The 18,139-nt window shown below is 54.5% G+C and overlaps 1 protein-coding gene across 6 annotated transcripts in view; it reads left to right on the forward strand.

The window, feature by feature from the left end:
* Window positions 1–18,139, forward strand: part of MARCHF10 (membrane associated ring-CH-type finger 10) — an 84,544-nt gene that overhangs the window by 44,619 nt on the left and 21,786 nt on the right. For 4 of the 6 annotated variants that reach the window (XM_070060508.1, XM_070060505.1, XM_008271682.4 and 1 more), the window contains exons 5-6: window positions 10,677–10,829; window positions 16,103–17,480. In XM_070060508.1, the coding sequence (XP_069916609.1) occupies window positions 10,677–10,829; window positions 16,103–17,480 (1,531 nt within the window). The remainder of the gene's footprint in view (window positions 1–10,676; window positions 10,830–16,102; window positions 17,481–18,139) is intronic. The other 2 variants (XM_070060507.1, XM_008271683.4) reach the window with 1 other exon arrangement.

Here is an 18,139-nt window from a genome sequence, read left to right on the forward strand (position 1 = left end):
GTTCACTCCCCAAATGGCTGCGACGGCCAGGCGGAAGCCGGGAGCTGCACTGGGTCTCCCACATAGATGCAGGGGCCCAGATACTTGGGCCATCCTCCACCATTTTCCCAGGTGCTGGGAGCTGGATCGGAAGTGGAGCAGCCAGGACTTGAACCGGCGCCCATATGGGATGCCGGCACTGCAGGTGGCCCTTTAACCATCTATGCCACAGTGCCTGCCCCAAAAGAGCCAGGCTATCAATGCAGCTGTCTGAGTGCTGAAATAGAGCGATACAGCGATTCTTGTGGGCAGCCCAAACGCAGGTTGTGACGTATTGGACTGAGGATGTTTTTCATTGCAAAGATTTGAATTCCAGTTTACACAGTGCAGCTCCCTTTGTTCAGGATAATCTTTGGGCTTCTTGCTAAGGCCGGAGAGCTGTGTGCCCCGGGCAGAGCCGCCCAGTGGAGTGTGCGGGGCCCTCTCGGTGCCTGAGTGTGTCTGATGACACGGATGCATGTCAGATGGAGCAGAACCCAAATGGAACTTACGGCGCTGACAGAAATGGGGACTTCACTCACTTCCCGTTCTATAAACAGGGCCGGGGAACCTGTCTTCTGCCAAGGGCCGTTTGGATATTTATATCATTCCCAGGCCAGACAACACGAGCAGCTGAAAAGTCAGCCTGCTCTGGCTGCACTGAGTTTCAAGTCCCTGGCAGGGCCAATCCAGACGGTTTCGAGGGCCCCACTCGGCCGTCCGCTGGACGCCGTCCCCTGCCCTGCTGTAACACGTCACACTTGAAGCACACCACACTGGGAGCCACCGAGGAGCAGCCTGGTGACGGGTGGCAGTCGCCAGCCGGCTGGGCAGCGCTCTGGGCTGACGGAGAAGCTGGCTCAAAGCAAAGCGTCGGCGTGTCGCGAGGCACGCGTTTCACACGTGTGGCCTGACCCTCGGCGTTCCCTAATTAGCACGAGGACGTGAGCATGGGGACACGTGGGCCGCCCCGGAAGAGCTGTGGTGATGACGCAGACGAGTCAGATACCCCCCACCCCCCGGCTGTTCCAGCATAAGAGGATGTGGCACGTTGATCTAATTCACTAACCAAATTCAGTTTCCTGCTTTTCTTTGCCTCTGTGAGAAATGTTTTGCTAAAGCGTGGTGGGGGTGATCTGAAGCTGGCCGAAAGTCAGCACTCCCTCCCACATCAGGCCTGACTGCAGGCAGACCAGCAGCCTGGGGCGCCCAGCAGGCCGGCCTTCCACGCGGCTGGGGAATGTCACCTACTCACGGCACACCTATGGAATGATGGTCCATGTCACCAGCCATGCCCGTCCCTCTCTGAGCTGCATCCGGAACCCCTGGGACAGCTGTTTATAAGACAGCCGCCCGTGTCTCTCCGGATGGATCTCTAACCAGGAAGCGTCAGGTTCTCATCGCCCCTCCCACTGTTGGAAGGAACCCCCACACTTCAGCTGAGTTCGTGGATTGCATCGAGCTGTCCCTGGGCAACTGGTCTGGGGTGCTCCTCGTCCCGTCCGTCCACGCTCGGGGCTTACAATTCGTGGGCACGTTGTGCTTTGGAGTCAAGACGCTGAGGTTAGCGTCCGGGCCACGGCGCTTGTTTGCTCTCTGCTTTTGGGCAAATCACATCTCTGTGCCTCAGTCTCCCCACCTGCAAAGTGGGGCACAGACAGATCTTGCCTGCTGGGATGACTCCAAGGTCAAAAGCGAGACCACAACCACGGCTGCCCGAGGAATCACAGCACCCTGACGCCCGGTGCACAGGAGCAGCGTGTGGTTAGCAGAATGGACCAGAAACCGAGTTATTCCTCTTGAGGCTGCTCTCCCACCACCTTTCTGTTTTACTTTTACAAAAATCAGAGTTGTATTTTTTAAAATCTCTAACATCAAAAAAAAAATTAAAAAAACGAAAAATCTCTAACATCAGTGCCGGTCCAGACACTTTTACTACTCTCTGAGCTTCCAAAGCCAGACCCCAAAATGGAAAAAGATGAATTGTCAGAAAGCGCTCAGCAAGCCAGAGACGCGCCTTACCTCCAAGAGCCGCGGGGAAGTCGGGCAGCGGGTCAGCCAGCGGGGGCTGCGGCGCACCTGGCACCGCTGTCCACGGCGAGGCGAAGGTCCTGCGACTCGTGTTTTCTTCCTTCAGAATTCTGCATGGACCCCGAGGCAGAGCAGGCAGCCGGCCCGGCAAGCACAGGGGAATGCGGACAGCAGAGGGGCTGGGGTGGCCTCCGATTCCTGCCCACTCTCAAAGGCTTTTCCAGGCCCAGCCCGAGTCAGGAAGGAGCCAGCTCACCTTCCCAGAACACGGAGAGGCATCCCGAAGCCGCCATGCTGGGACCCGGAGGAGCTCCTGGGCCGGGCATGTGGGCAGCCAGTGTGCCTGCTCCTCCCTCGGCTCTCACCTGGAACTGGAGAGTCTCCCTGGAATGTTCCAGAAAAATGGATTTGGATGCAGACCTGGGAGCCTGCTTCCAAAATCCTGCCCTTTAAAATAAAGCCAAGTGTTCTGAAATTATCCTCACTCACCACCGAGTTCAAGGTTACTCATTACCAGATTCAGCTGCGTAGGAATCGCAGGACTTATTGTGGCTTATTGTGAAGACATGTTCTTGTAAAACTAAGAAAATCAGTGGATTCTGATCTTAAAAGATAAAATCTAAAATAACTGTGGTGTCTTTGGGATTGGAAACTATTTACTTGAAAAGCAGCCTGGAAGCAAAATTTGAGGGCGAATCTTAAATCTTCATAATTTATCTTGCAAATAAATCCTATTCATAATTGTCTCCAAAAGGCCAAGTTCATGGGTTTCCCAGCAAGTCCAAATGGGGCCCAACAGTTTCCAACTGGCTGCCCAAATTAGAAAAAACAAAAACAGCTTAAGTGCCCAATCCCACTTTAATATGGAGAACCCTAACTCGCCGCCGTCTGCTTTAAGCAACACTGTGTGAAACAGAGGGATTCAGGAATGTCACCGAGCCCAGCATTTGCAGCGCTGGCTCTGAGTCCTGGTTGTCCCACCGTGTAGCCCTAAAGATGTGAGCTGACAACCTCGCTGAATGTTGGGGAAATGGAGTCATCCCCCACCTCCCCAGGCGCACAGGAGGCCTTAGGTCAAGCTTAATCCCCAACCCCTGCTCTGCTTATGAAGCCTGTCCCAGCACCACCTGCGGCTCCAGGGTTAGATCTCTGTACAAAAACCGCTTGACCAAAGACACGTAAGCTTGAGAGGCAAGAGAGGCTGTAACTGGATCACCCACTGGTGAAGTCTTCTCTTAGCCAGCACCTGCGGATGCCTTCAAACGCATTCAGCCGCCCCAAAACCCAGCCCAGGGCGTCTGACGCCAGAGCGGGTTGGTTTTCTCAGCCATCACTCATTCAGGCAACACTCCACTGACTGCGCCCTCATCTGCCAGGTACTGGGGTACAGACATAAGACACACAGAACCCGCCCTGCAGGGGCTCACGGCCTAGTGGACAGGCAGGACCAGGCCAGGCAAACAGTGTGGTGCTTACCTTGACCGAGGTCAGTTCAAGAGCTCGTGGGGAGAGGCGAGCCGGTGAAAATCCTAAAGGACAGGGCGCTCCGCCTGAACTGGGCAAGGAGGATGGGCCCAGCTCGAGGTGCTTAGTGGGCAAAGGCCTGGAGCAGAGACAGGTGGACGTCAGGGAGCTCCAAATTGCCTGTGACCTTGTGCCTCCAAGTCCCCAGACCGGTAGCAGAGGCATCACTTGAGAGCTTGTTAGGAATGCAGAGCCCCAGGCCAGTGCTGTGGCATAGTAGGCTAAGCCTCTGCCTGCGTTCTCATATGGGCGCCCATCGAGACCCGGCTGCTCCACTTTCGATCCAGCTCTCTGCTAATGTGCCTGGGAGGGCAGTGGAGGATGGCCCGAGTGCTTGGGCCCCCGCACCCATGTGGGAGACCCTGAAGAAGCTCCTGGCTCCTGGCTTCGAATTGGCCCAGGTCTGGCCGTTGCAGCCATTTGGGGAGTGAATCAGTGGATGGAAGACCTCTCACTCTGTCTCTCCCTCTCTCTGTAACTTTGCTTTTCAAATCAATCAATCAGTCAATCAATATTAAAAAAAATGCAGAGCCCCAGATCCCAACCCAGACGTCCTGGTGCAGAATCTGCATTAGTAAGACGGCGGGGATATTTGTACACACATTGGAGTTTGGCAAGCTTTGGTCCAGGTTCAGGCCACAGATAAGGAAATCAGAGCTTAGAGTTGAGGTCCTGCAGGCATCAGGGCCTTGGCTGCTGTGCTGAAGGTGTTGGAGCACCATCCTGAAAGGGATCTGCACGGGGAATGAGCGCTCAGATGGGCGCCTTCTCAGCTGGCTGTGGCCGGTGCATGGGGGAGACGGCAGGGCGACAGCAGCCAGACACGGCCAGGAGGCCGTGCAAGTGGTGGGCCCAGGGCCTGACCTGAAGCAAACACTGAGAGAAGAGGGAAGAATCTAGGGATAAGGAAAAAGGAGGCGTGGACGAGAATGCCGGGATCTGGCCACAGAACGAGGCCAGTGGAGGCCGCCTTTAGACAAGGCTGAGAATGCACGAAGCAGAGGGCGGGGCCCATCGTGGGGTGTGGTCTTTGAGGTGCCGGCCGGGCAGCCAGTGGGAAATGCCAGCAAGTCCTGGGTACCTGCTACTGGCGGAACCCTAAGGAGGCTGAGACTGCAAGAGCATCTCCCTGTGTGAGCGGCGGGGGCAGGAGGGATGATGGGCAGCCCCTGGACCCTGGACAGCCCCTGGGCGGTGCACAGCCAGGGAAGAGTTGGGAGGGAAGCTGTCAGGATGCACTCATCTGCCCTGTACCAGGACACGGCCTCACAGCGACAGCCGTCTCAGCCGTTCACTTTACGGTGGGCACTGCTTTCAGCAGCAGCAAATCCCAAACTCCTCTGTTGGTAAGACCCTCAGGAGGGGCTTCATCCACACACAAACGCCTGCGTCCCGAACTGCCTCGGAGCCCTGCCGCTCGGGGCTCCCCGCCCTGCAGGCGGTTCTGGTCCAGGTCAGCGCTCATGGGAAGCTCCTGGGTCCCTGGCAAGCTAGAGCTTCAGGACGTTTGGGCGGCTCTGAGACGCTCCCAGGGGACATCCAGGCTGCTGGTCTAAGGGCCTCCTAGAAGGGGCCGGGCCAGAGAAAACACCTGGCTCAACTTGCGCACGGGGAAGCAGGGTCCACACAGGTAAGCGGCAGTCAGGGTGACCCGGCTGCTCGGGGGCAGGGCGGGGAGTGGTTCTGAACAGAGCCTGGCAGTCAGAGGGGAGGGTGAACAGATCACTAGCTGCCCCCAACACCCTTTGGGCCCCCATCTCTCACCTTGGCCCCTCTCCCTTCCTGTGATCCCTTCCCCCGCCCCCTCCCCCAGGATCTCTCTGCTTCTTTCTCCCCCCTCCCATGCTCCACCCCCCCCCCCCACAGCTGTTTCACTCTGCAGCAGAAAGGCCGGGTTAGGGCACAGCCACAGCCTCCCATGGGGGCAGCTGGAGGACAGGGGCAGGGTGCCTTCCCGAGGTGAGACCCCCGCCGTGGGCCGCTAGCCCCACTGCATCCACACTGGGCTGCAGCTTCGTGGAGGGGAGCGCTTCCCCACGTCTGTCAGGGATGCCAGAGGCTCTTGACTGGAAGGGGTGTGACAGGGGTGCCATCCCCTCGGTTAGCTCCTCAGTGACTTGGTTGCAAGCTGGCGCCTCTTGGGCCTGCTGCCCCTCTGACCTCTGAGCCCCCTCTCCCACCCAGAAGGACATCTTCTGCGTTTTGCTTCATTTGCAGGCTTTGCGCGCGCGTGTGTGTGTGCGTGTGTGCGTGTGCGCATCCTCTCCCCCGCCTGTGAGTGCTGCGTCCTGACTGCTCTTTCTCTTTTGTGCAGGTGGCAGCAGCGAGCACCCCCTGTTCCGCGTCGAGTATTCCCCTTACTGCTCCGTCTTTGCTTTCTCCCCGGCCCCGCAGCCCAGCGCCAATTACTGCTGCCTCCTCCTGCCACTCGTGCCACCTGCCTCCCCGTCGGCCCAGGGCCCTTCCTCCTACCTCCCTCCTGTCACCTTCCCCACCTTTCCAAGCCCCACGTCCTCCTCCCCGGGCCCCGTGCCCGAGTCCCCAGCAACCCTGTGCTACTTCCCCATCTCCTGCCCGACCCCGGCTGAGACCCCCGTGCTGTGCCTGCCCGGCCCCAGGAGGCCCAGTAAAATTTACCTCGTGTGGTAAGCTGCCCATGCAAGGCACACGGCACGGCGGAGCCAGGGGGAGGGAGACACCTGGGAGGGGCCGGAGGCCATGTCACGGACGGTCCCTGGAGGTGGTGTGTGCAGGGAGCAGGAAGACGAGCCAGCGCCACCACCTCCCCCGGGCTCGCCTTTTTGCTAAAGGAGAGAGTGACCAATAAAATCCCGTCGCCTCTGGAGACTCAATTGCTTTCTTAACTCCTGTGTCTGGCACACTTGGGGACGTCAGCATCAGAGACCCAGCAGGCTGCTCCGTGTCTGATCATGCCGCAGGCCAGGCTGCCCCGGGAGGGCGGTCCCAGGGGCCGGGGGTTCGGAGCCACACTGGGGAGGGATGGACGAGTTCCAGGGCTCAGCGCATGTTTACGTTCCTTTCCTGCCTGCTTATTGGACATTGCATTTCCTAAACTCAAAAATCCCACCTCCTGAGTTCCAAAATGTGTTTGTGGAACAGAATTAAGCTTTAATTAAGATCTCCTGTGGGTATGGGCGACAACACGCGTCTGTGGCACCCGCAAGCAGGCAGACAGAGGTGGTTATTATTTGTGACTATGCAGAGAGTTGCCTATTACGCCAGCCAAGGCATCGTGAGCTCTAGTGATTAAGCTCTGATCTCTGTGACCCAACGGGTTTTTCGAAGAGGCGGCTCTCAGACAGACTCTTAGTATCTCCCAGGATCAGGGGTCCCAGTCGAGGGAGGGGCTGGAGATGGAGGGAAGAGGTCATCGTATTTCCTTCTTTCTCGTTTTTGGCTGTATCAAGACTGTGTGGCAAGTGATGTGAGGATCGGAACAAGGAGTTACCAAGCTGGGTGGATTCGGTTCTGTGTTGTGAGGGTCTTGCATAAATGTGAGATTTCTGCTTGTTTTCCTCTCCTGCTCAAACTAAGAACTACTCGGTTAACGCTGGGGTGGCTTAGCATTGTCGAGAGAACCGGGGCAGGTGCCTTTTAGCCAGTCTGTGTGGTTTCTTTGCTTCTGGGGGCGTCACCCGGCTCAAGTACTAGAAGAAGGGTGGACTGTGTGATGCCAACAGCAAACCACCGTTTTTCCCAAACTCAATGCCAAACCAAGGAATTGAGTCACCTGGTGACAAACCCCCTGAATACAAACTCCTCCATTTCTGCGAGGCCATGGGCTTGTTCTACCTGAACAGGAAGTTGTGTGTCTTGGTCTTCTGTAGGTTGATGTGGTCATGCAGCACGCCACGGGAGGACCCACCCCAGATGGGCCCCAAAGGTGTGAAACCTGGCTCCCATTGCGTGTGGGCGAGGTTGTTAGGAACTTGCTATAGAAGTCGAGTGTTTGAAACTCCTTGTTTTTATTCTGTTTGTTTTGGAAGGCAGACAGAGGTGTCCCATCCACCGCTTCACTCTCCAGTACCTGCAACAGCCCAGGATGGGTGAGGCTGAAGCCAGGAGCCAAGAACTCAATCCAGGTCTCTGTGTGGGTGGCGGAGACCATTAGCACCTGCTGTTTTCCAGGATGCATATTAGCAGGAAGCTGGAACAGAGGGCAGAGTCAGGATTTGAACCCAGGCACTCTGATATACGGGATCCCAACACGCAGCTTAGCCACTGTGCCCAATGCCCACCCCCAAGTGTCTGAAGCTCTTAAATCCATGTGTACGTGAGCTATGCCTCTGGGTCAGCTCCTCTGTGCCTGTGATTGCGGACAGGGAAGAGGACTATTTCATACGAGATGGTCTATCCTGTCCATAGACTCTGAAGGGTAGCACAGGGAAGCATCAGCCGTGCAACCAAAACAGATCAGAATCTTCAAGTCACGACCGACGGGTCGCACTCATCTCCACAATCCCTCAGATTACTGCACAGCGAAGCCACACAGATATTTGTTAAGCGAATTATAATAAAGAGAGTTACTATTGCCTCTTGGACTTTGTGAATAAAAGATCAAAGGGAAGAATCAGCAAGAGCCACATGGGACGGAAGGCTGCCCTTCGTAACAATGAGTTTCTGGCAAAACTCAGTTTTCTCACGGGAGCGATTTTGGATTTCCCACTACTAGTGATAATACTATTATTATTACTCTTTATGGTGGAAACAGCAGCGACCATTTTCAGTGTCTGATATACAGCAGGCACTGAGTTAGGCCACTTACGTGTATTAATGTTAAACTTCACAATAATGCAGAGTAGGATTATTCCTGTGTTATAGGTACACAAACTGAGGTTCAATCGCCAGAGGTTCACAAATGTGATGTAGTCTCTGTCCTGCTGGTCAAACAATCTCTGGTCCCTTGGCCTCTGTAGCCTAATGCCACTTCGCTGAGAACTTGCTTAGAGGTAATAGTTTTTTTTTTAATTGTTTAAGAGATCTGATGCTTTGAAGAAAGTAGCTTTTTGAATCAGAAAAATATAATAAACTTTTATCTTAAGCCACCTGGGGTGTTTTGCACAATAAAAGCATTCATCCCAGTTTTGCAGTTCGCTGAACACGTCAGGCCGTGGTCCCGCAGGAGGACGCCCGCAGCAACACAGCCTGGCTCCGAGATGGGCCTCGGCTTTAAGGAGCTTTCAGTCCACTGGAAAGAAAAGGCATAGACCTTGCGCAGTTTTAGACTACAGAGCATTTAAACGCCAGAGGCCAGTTTAAAACGACAGCAAAATTAGGGATTTGGGACAAAGCAGAGTCAGAGCAGACTTGGTGGACGTAAAACTGGAAGTGGGAAAATCTGGCTGGGGTGGGCTGGGGGGATGGAGGGGCGGGGGCTGTGAGCCACCTGGGGCATCAGCTGGGAATCAGGGTGAAATCCTCAGGACCAGGACCTCTGGTCCTGACTTACTGAATGTGGTGTAAGCCCCACACCTGCCTCTCTGGTCAGTCCGGTGAGAGACAGGAACGTTGTTGATTTGTGAGGAGGGAGACACCTTTGATGCTGAGAAAACGCTTCCATCCATTTCCTCTATGGCAGCAGATCCCTTACTGTAAACACCTGATGGGGGTGGGTGTGGCTCAGTGAGTGGAGCTGCCGCCTACAATGCCGGTATCCAATATGGGCGCCGGTTCGAGTTCTGGCTGCTTCACTTCCAATCTAGCTCCTTGCTTATGTACCTGGGAAAGCAGACTTGGGCCCCTGTACCCATGTGGGAGACCCCAAAAGCCAGGAAGACCTGGCTTCGGTCTGGCCCAGCCCTAGCCGGTGCAGCCATATGGGGAATGAACCAGCAGATGGAGGATCTCTCCCCTTCCCTCTTCCCCCTCCCTCCCCCTCCCCCTCCCTTCTCTAACTGTGCCTTTCAAATAATAAGTAAATCTTAAAAAAAAAAAAAAAAAAAAAAAAGCCTGCTGTCTCTTTCTCCCTCCTCACCTTTAACTCAGCGAAATCTGGTCTGGTCCCACCCCGCACCCTGCACAGAACAGACGCCCGTTCCCTGTAGATCCCCCACTCTGTCTCCTCTCTGGTCACGCCCACAGACTCGGCCCCACCAACTTGCCCTAAGGGGTCCCACATCACCAGCAGCACCCCACACGCACCTCTTCTAGTAAGTTTCCCAGGAGAGAGCAGATCCCCTCTGTCTGGGAGGTGGGAACCCATTGCCTTCCTGTCCTGGGGCTGTCGGGGGAAGTGAGCAGGCCCAGTCAGAGCGACAAGCAGGCCTCACAGGCACCAAAGCGAGCTTGCCTTTCTGTCCCGAGTCTGGATGAAGACTATTCACGAAATCCCCTGGGCCCTGTGTGCCAGCAGAGGCTGCGCTCCCGCAAGTCAGGGGCTCCTCCCAGCTGTGCAATGTTGCCTGCTGGCTGCATCAATTTGTGAAATTTCTAACCTGTCTAAAAGGGGCGGAGCCAGGCAGATTCTCCCAGGGAATGTCATCTAAATAGTCACAATTTAAGCCAAGAACTTGTATGCATGGAAAATATTGCAAACATCCCCCTACCCACCCACTCGCCTCCCCAGTTTGTGTGCACTGAGGCTAAATTCGCCTGAAGAAGAGGCTTGACCTGATCCACACCAGTTAGCAAATGGGAACTTGGGCAGGTTCGTTGGGAACTCGGGCCTCAGCAGCACTATAAGACCGTGTTTGCTGCCAAGAAAGAACCTAAGGATATAAACAGGCTGTGATTCAAACCCGAGCGAGCACTTGGGGATCGGGGCCGCTGTGTGTCCCCATGAATTGGAGGCTGGAAACGCTTAATGCAAGGGGAGACCCCGGGCCTCTGCACAGGTGCTCATTAACGGCGCTAACAGCCTCATGAGCTGGGCGTTACGATTTCCAGTAACAGGTGGGGAGACTGAGGCAGGGGTAGGCTGATCCGCCCAAGCTCACGCAGGGAGCGGAACTTGGTGTCAGTGCCCTCCTCCTCCCCACGCCCCACGCCCCACGCCCCACGCCCCACTGCTGGGCCCCTTGAGCATTCTTTACACGGAAGGTGTTTTCCAAAGTTAATTATTGAAAAGACTTTGCACCTTTCAGCAGCACAGACACCAAAGATTTTACCAAGAAAGAGGAGGCCAAACCTGGGGAGACTGACAGTCAATCCAGACATGCGCAGCGCAACAGCACCTGGGGACGGGAGCGAGCAGAAGTCCCAACTGCCGACGAAGGTGCCAGCTCTGCGGGGACCAGGTAAGGCCCCGCGGCTGCCGCGTCTTGGTCCTCAGTGAGGGCTGACTGCGCTCGTACCTGGTGCCTTTGTGGGTGTTGGACGCCTGTGCTTTGATGTGAAGGGGGATGCACCTTACCATGAAACGTCCAGAAAGTTTTAAGAACAAACTATTTAGTACGTTTTCTTAGAGGCTGATAGTAAAGGGGGCGGGGAAGTTTAGCTTTTAGTTCTGTCCCCCATCACCCCATAAGCAGGACTGGGCATAGTTCTGCGGGGACACCAGGCGTGCAGCTCCCACCCAGGGCATCTATATAGGGGGTGGCTCCCAGGAGGGCCTGTGGGTGGAGGAGGGGAGGACAGGTGTCGGTGGGTGACTCAGTAATCACGGTGGTAAGATCTAAATGTGAAGGGAGTAACCTCAGAACGAATGTGTGTTTTGTTTCGAAGCCCTGGCCTGAGTTTCAGCCCTGAGTATTTTGTCCTACGGCTCAAGCCTTGTTGCTCTGTCACCCTCCAGGATTCAATGTTCACAACCAGGGGTCTGCTCCTCCCCTTGGAGAAGCCACCAAGCATCGCCGTTTGTGGCCATATGGGCGCAGTAGTCTTGAGTGTGACATATGCCATGGCGGATGCCTGTAAATACAGCACCCCATGCTAGAATTGGGATGGCTTAGAAGCAGGGGTGACCAAAGCATAAACAAAGGCGCATGAGGTCCCCCTTGGGCTGCCGCTGACCTCGTTCTAGTTCCAGCTCTTCCTCCAAGCGTGGTGCCTTGGGTGATCAGGGAGCCACTCTTGGTTACATCGCCCTTTTTGAAAGAAGGATGATGAAATCTGCTCCATTGCACTGTTACAATGACTAAGTGACATCATGTACTGGCTGGCACCGGGCACACAGTAGGCCCACATCCACCCTGCATCCATGGGACTCTTGCAACCTCCATCTGCACCCGAGACCTCTCCCGGCGTCCTGGAAGCCGCCGAGAACTGGCCCAAGAGCTCCTAGTCTCCCCTAGTTATTTCCTCTCTGACCTCTCATTCTAAAGTGGTTTGCATAAATTGGTGTAGGAGCCAGATGGTTGAAGTGTACCAGTGAGAGATTTGAAGCAAATGTGACCAAGATTACATACAGAAGGCTATTGCAAATCAATAAGCAAAAGCTGAATACCTAATAGAAAACGGGGATGGCCACCACGGACACTTCCACAGAAGGGTTACGAGTACAGGTGACCAACAGACATTTAAAAAGACAAGTTCACTTTAGGTGATCATGTAAACTGACATGAGATAAATTTGGCCTACCAAATTGACTAAGGTTTTAAAAGTCATACTGAAGACTGGAAGTGAGATTAACAACCCACATTTCCTGGGCCCTGGAGGGCCAGTTGCTTTTGAAGTACTGGTCGGTGAGACTGTTGCGAGACAGTGGAGGGTGTACAGCCTACCTGTAGGGTGATTTGCTGTACAACGTTTGGAAAGAAATGTGGCAGCAGGTGGCACAAGCCTTAAAGTCCCTACCTTTTGACTCAGCAATTCCACTCCCACGACTTGACTGTAAGAAGACAAGTAGGCAAAGGAGGATGCTTATCACTGTGAACTATGCAAAACAACCTGCGTACCCAGCAGTAGGGGAAGAGTTAAGCGCATTCTGATAACATCCATGTAGTGGACTCTTGTGCTAGACTACGATGTTCTTTAAAAATAACAGCACAAGGTAATGCTCACAATAGAATGACGGGGAAAGGAACACAGAGCCTGCAGTGGCACGTGCATAGATAACCCCATTTTGTTTTGTTTGCAGCAGCAATGGCATCTGACTTTTGGGTTCTGGGGACATTTGGAGATTTGGATATTGCATCCTCTTCTCTGGCTTATAAATGGTCTCCAGGCCGGCACCGTGGCTCACTAGGCTAATCCTCCGCCTGCGATGCCGGCACCCCAGGGTTCTAGTTCCAGTTGGGGCGCCAGATTCTGTCCCGGTTGCTCCTCTTCCCGTCCAGCTCTCTGCTATGGCCTGAGAAGGCAGTGGAGGATGGCCCAAGTGCTTGGGCCCTGCACCCCATGGGAGACCAGGATAAGCACCTGGCTCCTGGCTTCGGATTGGCGCAGCACGCTGGCTGCAGCGGCCATTTGGGGGGTGAACCATCGGAAGGAAGACCTTTCTCTCTCTTTCTCTCTCTCTCTCACTGTCTAACTCTGCCTGTCCAAAAAAAAAAAAAAAAAAGGTATATGAGTGTGGGAACGTAGGAAATCACACCAAGACCTGGTTGAAGGGCAGGCAGGTGCTCGTGCCCCGAGAATCCTGGGGAAGGCAAGCTCTGCACTCGCAGCCGGAGCCCAGCAGGGCCCGGAGGAGCAGGGCGGCCTCGCTGGGGCTAGCTCTGTGAAGAGCACATCCCTGGCATTCCGACTAGGCCTGTTCCCAGCCCTGGAGCTCCTGGAGTCTGCTCCCTATTGGATAGACACAGAAAATAGGGTTAGAGCAGCATAAATATAGAATGGCACAGTCTGCTGCCTTTAGGGAAACAACACACAAATGCACCCCCAGAGAAGCTCTGAATTTTCAAGAGGAAGACTTGCCCCCTGATGTGGTGGTGGATCCCGGGAGCTGCCACCCAGCACGGAGCCGGAGACTTCTGCCCCAGAGGCCAGCGTCTCCCTGTGACAGCTCGGTGGCTGCTGGGGAACACGTTGACGGTCCCTGCAGGGGTGCCAGGTTTTCAGGACACTGCCCTGGCTGATTCTTCAGCCCACTGGGCATCTCTCCCTCACTTGGTCAGAAGCTGGAGCTAAATTGGTTCAAGGGCAGAGGGGGCAGCTCCCTACCCCACAGCGAGTGGCCTGTGTGCAGAGAAGGTCCCACAGGTGCAGGCTCCAGCTCCGCTAGCTACTTTCTGAGGCCCTTTATCACGGCCAGGATGAAAAGCAATTTGCCAGGGCCTACACGTCTCTATATCACTTTTTAAACACTTTAACAAATAGGTAGATGTGTGTGTATGTGTGTGTGTGTGTGTGTGTAAACAGATAGCAGGAGAGTTCAGCAGGCTCTGTGGTCCCCCAGCACTTGCTCCCTGAAATGTGGACCAGCCCGCTGTGGGCCCCACCAGCTCCACTCTGTGCAGACACAGCCCAGTGGGCAAAGCACCCCTGAGCTGCTGACGCCCTGGAGCCTCAGAGCAGAGTTTGACCGATGTCTGGGAGAGCTGCTGAGTGCAGGTCCACACTGTGCTGCCCAGTGCCCCACACAGTTAGCAACAGGAGCTTACAGGGTGAGAGGGCAGTAGAGACCAGAACACGTGCTCCCCTGGACTACCTGAGTCAGCACCGACTGCGCCCTGGCCAGGGCCCCACGCTCCCAAGTTTGCTTTCCCCCGGAGGAGCTGCTAGCACCCAGATCTTTCCGGCCCCCATGGAGTCCTGCAGATGCAGGGAGGGGAAGGGGCTGGCGGATTTGGAGGGCAGGCGGCGAAGGAACATGGAATCAGAGGAGGACTTCCTGTTGTGTACCCACACCGTCAGGCTAGGGAATGCTCAGAGCACACACACATCATGACAGATTCCACAGAGCCTCAATTTCACGAGGAAATTGGCAGTCCAGCCCATTGCTTAAGGGATAACCCGGGACGGTGGTTAAGAGTACAAACTCTAACATCAAGCAGGCTTGGGTTCAAATGTTCATCACTTACTGGAAATCTGATCTGGGGCCAGCTATTGGCCTCCCTGGGCCGCACTCCCTTGATTATAATGCGGGATGACTGGTGGCTATTTCATAGGCCTCTGAGACTTCACTGTGTGTGCGATGCAGCTGGCGTGGCTTTTGCCTGCTCCGTGTACGCCCGCAATAAGTAGTGGCCATTCATTATTTTTATGAGGCACATTTTGAATATGTGATCTCACCGATAGGAATTCCTACACAACTGGGAGGGGAGTGGGGGAGGGGGAACCTGTGCCAGCCAGAGCTAACAAACTGACCAGGGGCAGGGACAAAGGGGCGACCATCGTTTCCTGAGCGGTGTGTAATTTTTATTGGCAGAAATTAGTTAGCCTGGCCCAAATCATCAGTGTGTCTAGCACCAGCCTTCCTCCCAATCTGCCAAGACAGAGTATATTTCTCTTTCTTCATTTGTTTTTTAAAGATTTATTTATTTATTTTGAAAGTCAGAGTTATGGGGCCGGCGCTGTGGCTCAGCAGGTTAATGCCCTGGCCTGAAGCACCAGCATCCCATATGGGCACCAGTTTGAGTCCTGGCTGCCCCTCTTCCAATCCAGCTCTCTGCTATGGCCTGGGAAAGCAGTAGATGGCCTAAGTGCTTGGGCCCCTGCACCCACATGGGAGACCTGGAGGAAGCTCCTGGCTTCAGATTGGTGCAGCTCCAGCCGATGCGGCCAAGTGGAGAGTGAACCATCGGATGGAAGACCTTTCTCTCTGTCTCTCCCTCTCTCTGTAACTCTGTCTTTCAAATAAATAAAATAAATCTTTTTTTTTTTTTTTTTAAAAGAAAGAGTTACAGAGAGAGAGGGAGAAACACAGAGAGATCTTCTACCTGCTGGTTCACTCTCCAGATGGCTGTAACAGCCAGCACTGGGCCAGGTTAATGCCAGGAGCCAGGAGCTTCATCCGGGTCTCCCACATGGGTGGCAGTGGCCCAAACAATTGGGTCATCTTCCGCTGATTTTCCCAGGCCGTTAGCAGGGAACTGGATCGGAAGTGGAGCAGCTGGGACACAAACCGCCCATATGGATGCCAGCGTTGCAGGTGGAAGCTTAGCCCGCTACACCACCACATCGCCTGCAGATTATACTTTCTTAAGTTTTTGTGACACTGTGCGTGCAGCAGGGTTGTCCTAAATGCACACTGAATGATTTGGGGCTGGTGGACTTTACAGAAGCATCCCAGGCGTGCTGGTGTTCCTTTTCCGTAAACACATACTGAAAACCAGCGTGTAGTGAGAGCCTCCCCATGCTCAGCCCGGCTTGGCCTGGGGCTGGATCCACCTCCCGGGAGCTTCTGCAGAAAGCAGCTGTGTCCGCAGGCTCACCAGAGCCAGCCTGAGCCGCACCGGCTCCCAGAGGAGGATCCAAAGGCAGCGGACTGCGGGCCTCTGCGCTGGGCTCCTGCTGGCCGTGTGGCGTGTGGCCCGTGGCCCGTGGCCCATGGCCCGTGGCCCATGAGTATTTTCTCCCCCAGGGACTTGTTTGTTGCCTTTCGTGGACTCTATCGCGTGGTATTTTAAAGAGCTTCCATCCGTGGGCACTTTTGATAAAAGCATACACTCATCTTTTCTCAATGCAGATCCAGTGGTTCACCGAGAAAGCCAGGTGTGGGCAGGTGGAACTACGGTGAAGAGGCCAACCCAAGAGAGGAGATGCCTGGTGCCCACCTCGCAGCTGATGGCGACCCCCGAGAACCCCCTGGAGAGAGCCAAAAGGGGAGACCCGAGCGCCGTCGCTCAGAACAAGCCACAGCCAGCCCTGTCCCAGGCCTTCCAGGGAACAAAGAGTCCCCAAGTGTTGGGTGAGTCCTTGCGGCCCTCGCTCATACCCAGCGCCACGAGAGGGCCAAGGAGGACGCCGTTCAGGTTCAGAGACGAGGACTTTTATTCCGTGCTATCGCCAAACGCTGCCAGAGACCCTTACGACACGGAGGAAGAGACCCACGAAGAAGAGCTCCCGCTGCTTGGTTTGCACCCGCCTCGCTCTCCCTCCAGTCACAGAAGAAGTCGGTGTCTTGGGACGTCGGCCTCTCTGTCCAAAAACAAACACTTTTCCAACAGTGCTGAAAATCACAAAGGAAACTCTTTAAGAAGACGCGAGCCCAGCCCTGGCTTATTAAGAACACTCAGTGCAATGGAGCCAGAGGCAGGGCAGCCTTCTCTTGGGCAAAGGATGCTCCCAGATCCCTGGCTGCCCAGTGGGGAGTCTGCTACAGAGAATGACAGTGACAGCAGCGAGAACAAGAAGACCTTCCGCTCATGGGACAGCAAATCTGAATCCAGACAAGATGACAGTCTCAGGGTGGAAAATGTATCCAGCGATTCTGTTTCTATGGACGACAAACCTGATACCCATGACCATGAGAGGGACTGGCAAGACTATTTAAACAGTTCTAGACATTCCCTTGACTTCTCTCTTGCCGGTAGACCGACAGTCCCAAGGTCATCACTGAACTCACCCTGTAACACGGCGCGATCATCAACACATCATCTGAGGGTTGATGTCCCAGTAGACTTGTCAATGTCACCTACGCTGGTTCGCAGATCCGACACGGAGGGAAACGCAAGGTTTAATGTTCGCCAACCACTGTCCCCCATTAGAAATAGAATTCCGTTGGCCAGTGCACGTGAGTCTGATGTCAGGGGAGCAGAGGATGTCACCTCAGCAAGCCAAGCTCAGGAGGCTCCGTCGAGCGTAGAAAACCCCCTGCCAAGTCTTCCAGACAGCTTGCCTCTGCTGCACTCTCCCATCTCCTCTCCGTCAAGAGTGAGTTTCCAAGACCACCTGCATTTGCCTGGGTCCCTGCAAGAAAATATACATTTTGCTTTATCTACAGTGTCTTATTTCCTAAATCAAAGCCAGAACAGGACTAGAATGGCAGCCTCTGGTCGCGCAGATGAAGAGGAGGCCCCTAAGATACAAGTAGACCCTGAGAAGCTCAGGAAACTGCAAGAAAGGTGAGGAATCCGTGTAGCTATCTATGCATATGTGGGGATACACACACACACACACACACACACACACACTTTTCCCATTATCCCAATGCTGAGATAAGCATTGCTCTCATCAGAGTCATGAGAATTTTGAATCATAAATAGACCCTCCCTTGACATTTAACGATTGCTTCTTTTGAGAACAAGCTATTTTATTTTTTTGTTCTTAAAATATGAGTATCGGTATATATAAGGAAAAGTTTGGTGTGCCGGTTCAGTCTCCTCAGTGTTCCCAAAGGGTTTTTCCCTGAATACCACATCTTTAGGTAGGGCACCTTTGCTAGGTGTAGGGGTTCCTGTCTGTCACCTACAGCTAACTCTTCTCACCAGCAATTGGGAGTCAAGATTTTCTATGGAAAGGTTGCTGTCTCCCCAGAGCCAACCATTCAGCATTTGAAGTTCACAGCTCCCCCTCACCAATTCTAGAATTTGAACCTTCCCCACTAAAAGGCTGTCCCCAGTTGCCATAGTTACCTTGATCTCTGAAGGGCCGCGGTGGGGTAGCCACTGCAGCCGCCCTAGCGCTGCCGTTTCTCATGAGAGGGGAGAGAAAGAAGATCGTTCCTCGGTGGCCCGTTTCTTTGATCTTTCCTTTCTCACGAGATGACGTCGGGCTGTTTCGC

Source organism: Oryctolagus cuniculus, chromosome 17 (assembly GCF_964237555.1).
Source record: "Oryctolagus cuniculus chromosome 17, mOryCun1.1, whole genome shotgun sequence".
In the NCBI taxonomy this organism is placed as follows: domain Eukaryota; kingdom Metazoa; phylum Chordata; class Mammalia; order Lagomorpha; family Leporidae; genus Oryctolagus; species Oryctolagus cuniculus.